Source organism: Colobus angolensis, unplaced genomic scaffold (assembly GCF_000951035.1).
Source record: "Colobus angolensis palliatus isolate OR3802 unplaced genomic scaffold, Cang.pa_1.0 Scaffold184, whole genome shotgun sequence".
Taxonomy (NCBI): Eukaryota; Metazoa; Chordata; class Mammalia; order Primates; family Cercopithecidae; genus Colobus; species Colobus angolensis.
Window position 1 is genome coordinate 4,488,734 of NW_012114977.1, and position 9,082 is coordinate 4,497,815.

The following is a 9,082-nucleotide window of genomic DNA, read 5'->3' on the forward strand; positions in this document are numbered from 1 at the left end:
AAGATGGAGACCATCCTGGCTAACACGGTGAAACCCCGTCTCTACTAAAAATACAAAAAATTAGCCAGGTGGCGCCTGTAGTCTCAGCTATTCCTGAGGCTTAGGCAGGAGGATGGCGTGAACCCGGCAGGCAGAGCTTGCAGTGAGCCGAGATCGCGCCCCTGCACTCCAGCCTGGGCGACAGAGCGAGACTCCATCTCTTAAAAAAAGAAAAAAAAAGGAATATTTTATTTATTTATTTATTTTTGGAGACAGAGTTTCACTCTTGTGGCCCAGGTTGGAGTGCAGGGGCGTGATCTCGGCTGACTGCAACCTCTACCTCCCAGGTTCAAGCGATTTTCCTGCCTCAGCCTCCCGAGCAGATGGGATTACAGGCACCTACCACCACACCCGGCTAATTTTTTGTATTCTTAGTAGACATGGTGTTTCACCATATTGGCCAGGCTAGTCTCAAACTCCTGACCTCAGGTGATCCACCCTCCTCGGCCTCCCAAAGTGCTGGGATTACAGGCGTGAGCCACCACGTCATGCCCAGTCTACTTTTTTTTTTTTTTAACAATAAAATAAAATAACAAAATAAAATCCAGCCCCGTCTACATGTGATCTGCCCATGCTGGTCCACCTGACCTGTTTGCTGTCCACTCACTACGGTGGCCCTGTCTTTGCTCAGTATCCCCCAGCCCCTGCACCCTGCGGCTCTCATTCCCGGGGAGGCTGCTCAGGAGCACTATTTCTGGCTCTCTGCACAACTATCCCTGTCCAACTCTGGATACTGGCCAAAATCACCATCCTCGAGAGGCCCCACCAACCTCGTCTCCGTGTCACTCATCACTTAATTATTCTTCATAGTTCCTGTCAGGAATTTCTGACTGTTATTTTGATCTGTGTGTCTTAATACTATCCCAGAGAAAAGGTTCCATGAGGGCAGGGCCTCTGATAATTATCCCCATTAGCACGGTGCCTGACTAACAGAAATCATCCAACGTACCCCCATGGAATAAAGAACCAGAAAGTGCAGGAGACAGAAGTCTGGAAGGACATAGAGATAAGCGCATGATAAGCTAAGATATCAGTCTTAGCTTGTGCCTTCGGGCTAGCACTACAGACCCAGAATCCTGATCCAACTCCACAGATTCAGCTTCCAGGTCTGCCCTAGTCCTGGTCAGTCCCCATGAACTCAGACTCCAGGTCCTTCCCTGTGGACCCAAGGATGAGGCCCATCACAGCACCTGGCTGACATCTGCAGACCCAAGTACAAGGCCTACTCCAGTGCCAGTTCAGCCCCCATGGAGCCAGGCCTCAGGTCACCTCTCTGGATACAGGCTCTGACCAGCCTTGAACCACACCACACGGCCTGCCCAGAATCTGTGTACAGGCTGATTGGTGAAGGGCGTTCCCTGACAAAGCCAGTCTGTAAATACTGGAATAAGTCCCTGCTTCTTCAAAGAGCACATTTCCACACATTGCCTTAGGCTCATGAGCAATCAGGGAATCATGACTGCACCAAGGAAACAAAATGAAGCAAAAGTAACCAACCCGAAATAGACATTTACAACAGCCTGACAAAGAATTGAAAATACTCATCTTAAAGAAGCTCAGTCAGCTACTAGAGAATACAGATGGACAACTATGTCAGAAAAACAATACATGAACAAAATGAGTGGTTTAATACATACAGACAACATAAAGAACCAAGCAGAAATTCTAAAATTAAACAACACAAATATCTGAACTAAAAAATTCCACAGAGAATGTCAACAGCAGAGTTGACTAATCGGAAGAAAGACTCAGTGAGCTTGAAAACAGATAGTTTGAAATTACCAAGTCACAGAAAGAAAAAAAAAATCAAGAATGAAAAGGAGGGAAGAGAGCCAACAGTACCAATGGTTACCGTGAATAAAAACAATACATGCATTATGGTGGTCCAAGGAGCATCAGAGAAAGTGAAAGGAACAGAAAGTGTAATTTAAAGAAATAATTAAAGGAAATGTCCCAAATCAGGACGGAAACGGACATCCACATTCATGAAGCCCAAAAAACCCCAAACAGATTAAATATGAAGAGATCCTCACCAAGACATATCTTAAACAAATTCCCAAAAATCAAAGGCAAATAGAATTTTGAAACCAGCAAGAGAAAAGCAATGTACACAAAGGAACCCTTATACAACTACTGAAGGCTTCTCAGCAGAAAAGGCACAGGCCAGGAGAGAGTGGAATTACACAAAGTATAGAAAGGAAAAGACCCTTGCCAACCAAGAATACTGTACCTGGCAAGCCTGTCCTTTAGAAATGAAGAGCAGTAAAGGCTTTATCAGACAGACAAACAAACAAACAAACAAACAAACAAACCGTCGGAGTTCATCTTTAGCATTTCTTGCCTTACAAGAAATATGTAAATTCTTGCCTTACAAGAAATGCTGAAGAGAGCATTCAATCTGAAAGAACAGAACACTAACTGGATACACGAAACTATGTGAAAATATAAAACTAGGTGATTAAAGTAAGTACATGGTCAAGTTCAGAATATTCTAATACAATCATAATAGTGTACAAATTACTTATATCATTAGTACAAAAGTTAAAAGACAAAAGTGTTTTTTAAAATGATAGTTAATACGATTTGTTAAGGAATATACAACATAAAAAGATGTAAATAATGACATCAAAAACACAAGACAGAGAAAGAAAAAGTATCGTTTTTTTATGAGACCAAAGGTAAATTGTTATCAGTGCAAAATAAAGTTAGACATGAACTCAACTTACAAATTCAATAGTGTTTTCATACACTAACAAGAAACTATCTGAAAAATCCCATTTATAATAGCCACGAAAAATGCTTAGGAATAAATTCAACCAAGGTGGTAGCTGCATTTGTTTCTAATTTGGTCTTGAGGTTTCTCTCTGTAGAGTGGCTATAAATTCTAGCCTTACCCTGGAGGGGGAATCCAGGAGATTTCATCATGGATGTTCACAGAACACTTATTTATCCTGGTGGACTGTCTAATGCCTATTTAGGTATTCATCTTGTGGGTGTCCCTTCCACAAGACAATTACTTTTACTAGCAGAAGACCTTGTGGTTCTTGTCTGACCTAAGTCCAGTTTTAAGTTATCTCTACTCTTTAGGAGATAGCGACTCTTTAAGAGAGCCAAGATGGAGAAAGATGTTAGGTTCAGATGTGTCAGTTAGGGAAAACACGGAGGAAGCAACAGAACAAAACACAGGAAACACAGAAGTGCTGTATTACTTATAGACTCTAGAGAGAAGAGGATAGCACACTTTGCAGCGCTTATGGGAAGTGGGGAGCCATACAACCCAAGGACACAACCTGGTGTGTGGGGAGCAAGAGATAGAGAGACAGGATCCATGGGACTACACCTTTATAAAGATCCATGGGCATTATACCCTAGGCTTTCCCATAGGGATGGTGGAAGACAACACCTGCAAAGAAGGTTCACACTGCTCTGGTGTGAACCATTGGGTTTTATTGTAGTCAGCTGCTGTAGGATGTGTTGGGTTTGGGGTCAGGGAGATGAAGAACAAATGTGCTAGATCAAAAACAATTGAACGGGGAAAGGAATTATTAACTGGGCAAAAGATGCTGTGGTATGATTGGGTTTTAAACAACTTATATCGGGCCTAAAAATGGATGTCAAGGCAGCAACTCTTTTAAATAAATTTATGACAGAGGTGAAAGATCTGAAAACTGTAAAATATTGATGAAAGACATGGAAAGTAACAAAAATAAATGGAAAGATAGTACACATTCATGGATTAGAAAACTCAATATTGCTTAATTGTCCATATGACCCAAAGTGACCTACAGATTTAATGCAATGCCTATTAAAATTCCAATGACATTTTTTACCAAAATAGAGAGAACAATTCTAAAATGTGTATGGGACCACAAAAGACCTCAAATAGCCAAAGTGATCTTAAGCAAAACAAACAAAGAAAAAAAGATGGAGGCATCATACTGATTTTAAAATATATTACAAAGGTATAGTAATCAAAACTGAATAGTAATGTCATAAACGAAGATAAAACTGATGGAATGAAATAGTGAACCCAGATATAAATCAATGTATTTACAGTTGACTGATTGTGACAAAGATACCAAGAACAAAAAATGGGGAAAAGACAGCCTCTTCAATAAATGGTGTTGAGGAAAGTAGATATTGACATGCAGAAGAATGAAATAAGATCCTTATCTCACATCATATGTAAAAATCAACTCAACATGGACTAAAGATTAAATATAAGCCCTGAAATTGTAAAACTACTACAAGAAAACATAGGGGAAAATCTTCACAACGTTGGTGTGGGCAATGATTTCTTGGCTATGACCCCAAATGCACAGGCAACAAAAGTAAAAACAGACAGATGAGATTATATCAGACTAGAAAGGTTTTGCACAACAAAGGAAACAATGAACAGAGTGAAGAGACAACCTACAGGATGAGAGATGGATATCCAAAAGATCCAAGATTTTGGTTAATATCCAAAATACACAGAACTCAAGCATGTCAATAGCATGCAATCAAGTCATCCAATTAAAATGGATGCATGGGCAAGGGACCGGAATAGACACTTCTCAAAAGGAGACACAGAAGTGGCCAACAGGTATATGAAAAAAATGCTCAACATCACTAATCAGGGAAATACAAATCAAAACCACAATGAAGTATCACTTCACACCTGTAAAAATGGCTATTATCCAAAAGACAAAAGATAACAAGTGTTGATGACAATGGGGAGACAAAGGAATGCTGGTACACTGTTGGTGGGAATGGAAATTAGTATGTCCATTGTGGAAAACAGTATGGAGGTTCCTCAAAAAACAAAAAATAGAACAACTATATGATCTAGCAATGCCACTATTGGGTATACATCCAAAGGAAATGACATCAGTATGTTGAAGAGGTATCTTCCCTCCCACGTGCACCGGAGCATTATTTACAATGGTCAAGACATTTAATCAACCTAAGTGTCCATCGATGATGAAAAGGTACAGAAAATGTAGTACACAGACACAATGGAATACTATTCAGCCTTAACAAAGAAGGAAATTCTGTCATTTCTGACAGCACAGATGAACCTGGAGATACTATGCTAAGTGAAATAAGCCAGGCACAGAAAGACAAACACCTCATGATCTCACATATGTGGAATCTTAAAAGTTAATCTCATAGAGGTAAAGAGTAGAATGGTAATTACCAGGGCTATGTTTGGATGGTGGGTTGGACATATGTTGGTCAAAGGATACAGAATTTCAGTTAGATGGGGGAAATAAATTCAAGAGATGTATTGTGTGACATGGTGACTACAGTTATTAAAACGAAGTGTTGTACAGTCCTGCCTTCTATTCACAGGGAATATATTCCATGGAGCAAAGTCTGCACTTACTCAAGTTCCTGATATAAATTGAGAGAGTATTGCATATACCCCAGGCACATACGCTTTAAATCATTTCGAGGTTACTTGTAATACCTAATGCAATAGACATGCTATGTAAATAAGTGCTATACTGCATTGCTTTTATCTACTTTTATTGTCGTGTTATCATTTCCATTATTTTGATCTGTGTTGGTTGCAGCCACGAATGCGAAACCCACAGATGAGGACAGCTACAGAACCCACAGATGAGGAGGGCAAAGAGGGCTTATCCCAGGGCTCTGTATCCGTACAGCTGAAAATTGCTGAGTAGATTTTTAAGTGTTCTTACCACAAATACATGGTAAGTATGTGAATTAGCTTGATTTAGCCGTTCCACAATGTGTACATATTTCAAAACATCATGGTGTACCCCATAAATATATACAATGTTTATCTGTCAATTAAAAATAAACTGATTTTTAAAAATAAGAGTGCACCTGCTGGACACTCCTCGAGGCTGCGCCTCTGTTGCTGTGAGGCCACTGGCGGTGGGGGAGCTTCGTCCTGCCGGGAGATGGTGGCAGAGTCAACTTGGACCTGTGGGGACAAGGCAGAGATGGGCGTGAGTGGCTTCCAGACCTCACCTCTCCCAGGCTCCGTCTCACATTCCCTTCACCCCAAGTGGCAAAACCCATCAGAGCTTGGACTTCTTTCCAACTCCAAACTTTCATTCTTTTGCGTCCATGTTTGTTCCTTGGCCTGTTAGGGCAGCTATTTTCTATAAAGAAAAACATATCTGTGTCCTTTTCTCATATTATACATAAAATATCTTTACCCCAGAAAATGTGAGCAGAAGAGTTATTTTTATTTTTTATTTTTTTGATAGAGTCTTGCTATGTGGCCCAGGCTAGAATGCAGTGGCTAGTCACAGGTGTGATCGTAGTCCACTACAGCATGGAACTTCTGGCCTCAACTGATCCTCCTGCCTCAGTCTCCCAAGTAATGTGGATAACAGGAACACACCACTGTGGTTGGCAAGAAAAGATTTTATAAGAATATAAAAGGCCAGGTGCGGTGGTTCATGCCTGTAATCACAGCACTTTGGAAGGCTGTGGGGGGCGGATCACGAGGTCAGGAGATCGAGACCATCCTAGCTAACACGGTGAAACCCCATCTCTATTAAAAATACAAAAAATTAGCCAGATGTGGTGGTGGGTGCCTGTAGTCCCAGCTACTTGGGATGCCTCAGCATCTTCCAGAATCTGGGAGGCGGAGGTTGCTCTGAGCCCAGATCACGCCACTGCACTCTAGCCTGGGCAACAGAGCGAGACTCCGTCTCAAAAACAAACAGAATACAAAAAACACATATGATCCCTTCAAGCCGAAATAGCATCTAATATATTTAGTTTGACCAAGTGTTTAATTGACCTAGTGGGTGAATTCTGTCTCTCTCTCTCTGTCACACACACACACACACACACACACACACACACACACACACACACAGATACACAGTTTTATAAATGAGGGTTATAATATAACCTTAAAGAAAGTCAGGATATAGCATCAAACAATAAGTAATTTCTACTTTACAAGGGACTTTGACAAGCTGTTCTCAGTAAATATCAAACAGTTACAGAAAAAGATGAAACAGCAATTCAGGGATTCTGGCCATGATCTGTCTGTTATAAATGACAAGAAAAAGACAACTGGAGAATCAGAACAGAGTCTGCTTATTAGATAGTGGTAACGTGTTGATGTCAATTTCCTTGCTTGTAGAAAGTACACACTAAATAATTCAATAATACCTTTCATCATGCCAACAACTATTTTTCAAATTTTTGTGCATAGTTTTTGTAACTTTTAAGTTGGGAGTGTTTTAAAGTACAAAATTAATTTAATTGTAGACTTATTTAATTAAATTTAATATAATCTGGCTCCTGAGTAAAAACAAAGTGGTTACAATAAAAGCTACTTATGCTGGGCTTTGTTCAACTGCCTGGATCTAAACAAGACAAAATGTGGCTTTCTTCCACATCAAAGCCTGTCTAGTAGTTGGTGACAGCAAAGCTAAGGCATGTTTCTCAAATCCTTCCTTCTCAGGCCGCAGTCCCTCTAGGTTCAGGTGATGTCTCTGTCTCCTTTCTCTGCTCTCACACTCTCACACTCTTACTCCATTTGAAGACCAAATTTGCATTTTGTCAATTCTTCTTTTTTTTTTTTTTTTGGAGACGGGGTCTCCCTCTGTCATCCAGGTTGGAGTGCAGGGGTGTAATCTCCGCTCACTACAGCCTCTGCCTCCTGGGCTCGAGTGGTCCTCCAACCTCAGTCCCCCAAGTGGCAGGGACCACAGACAGGCATGTGCCCCAACACCTGGCTAACATTTGTGTATTCTGTACAGCTGGGGTTTCACCACGTTGCCCAGGCTGGTCTAACTCCTGAGCTCAAGTGTTCTGCCTGCCTGGGCCTCCCAAAGTACTAGGATTACAGCCATAAGCCACCACACACAGTCCGTTTTGTCAGTTCTTTCTGTAGTCTGTATTCTATTTCCTTGACTTATGTTCCTCCTTGTTACTTTGTTTGGTTTAAATTTATGCTTATATTTTATGATTGATTAATGTAGATCTTCAGGCCATACATTTCACATTTTTTTCTTTTTTTGACAGCTTTAATGAGATACAATTCACATAATTAGTAACTATGATGATTCATATAATTCACCCATTTAATGTCTACATTTCAGTAGTTTTTAATATTCTCATAGCTATGCAATCATCGCTATTATCAATCTTAGAATATTTTTATCACTCCACAAAGGAACTGCATACCCTTCGATAGTAACTCCCCGTCTCCCCAACTCCCAATTCTTTAGTAGAAACACTGAAAGCTGTATTATTTCACCCCGAGCACTGTTAGCCATTTCACACCAGTTTTGAAGTTATATTGTTATTATTATTTATCTTGTAACATTTTACCTTCCCTTTTGATTTCTTCTCTGAACCACAGATTTTTTAGAATTGTACTGTTCAATAACGAAATTTTAGAATTCTCTACGGACTGTTACTGATTTCCAGTTTCGTTTCATTAAGTGTAGAGATCATATCGTGTGTTTTATAGCCCAGAACCTGGTCTATCTTGGTGAAAGTATCATGAGCATAGAAAGGAATGAGTGTTCAGTGGATGTTCCATCCTGCTCTTTAAATGTCAGTTAAATCAATGTGGTTCACAGTGTGCAGGTCGCTTGCCACTTTACTGGCATTTTCACCTGATCATGCTACCAAGTGCAGAGAAACAGCTGATTTAATCTCCTTTTCATTCAATTTTTGTGTTATGTGTTTTGAAGCTGTATTATTAGGCATAAACAATTTGTGATTATTATTACACTCCTTGAAGAAGTAACCTTTTTAACTACAAAAGGTCCCTTTTGAGCTCCCATAATATTCTATGTCCTAAAATTGTTACAGTAGGTAGCTAGTCAGGTATGAGCAGGGCAGGAGGGCTCTCCGGCTTCTGACACCAGTAGGGTTGGGCGACCATCAGGTAGTTGATAACTGTGTCTCTAAAGTAATCACTGGTTATGGCCGGGCGCAGTGGCTCACGCCTGTAATCCCAGCACTTTGGGAGGCCGCGGCGGGCGGATCACGAGGTCAGGAGATCCAGACGATCCTGGCTAACACAGTGAAACCCCGTCTCTACTAAAAATAC

At 40.6% G+C, this 9,082-nt stretch overlaps 1 protein-coding gene across 1 annotated transcript in view; it reads right to left on the minus strand.

The window, feature by feature from the left end:
* LOC105510210 (tumor necrosis factor receptor superfamily member 10D-like) overlaps positions 1-9,082 on the minus strand; it is a 35,591-nt gene that overhangs the window by 12,132 nt on the left and 14,377 nt on the right. Inside the window, exons 2-3 of the mRNA XM_011939870.1 lie at positions 5,875-5,974; positions 989-1,029 (exon numbers count right to left, since the gene is read on the minus strand). Of these exons, the coding sequence (XP_011795260.1) occupies positions 989-1,029; positions 5,875-5,974 (141 nt within the window). The remainder of the gene's footprint in view (positions 1-988; positions 1,030-5,874; positions 5,975-9,082) is intronic.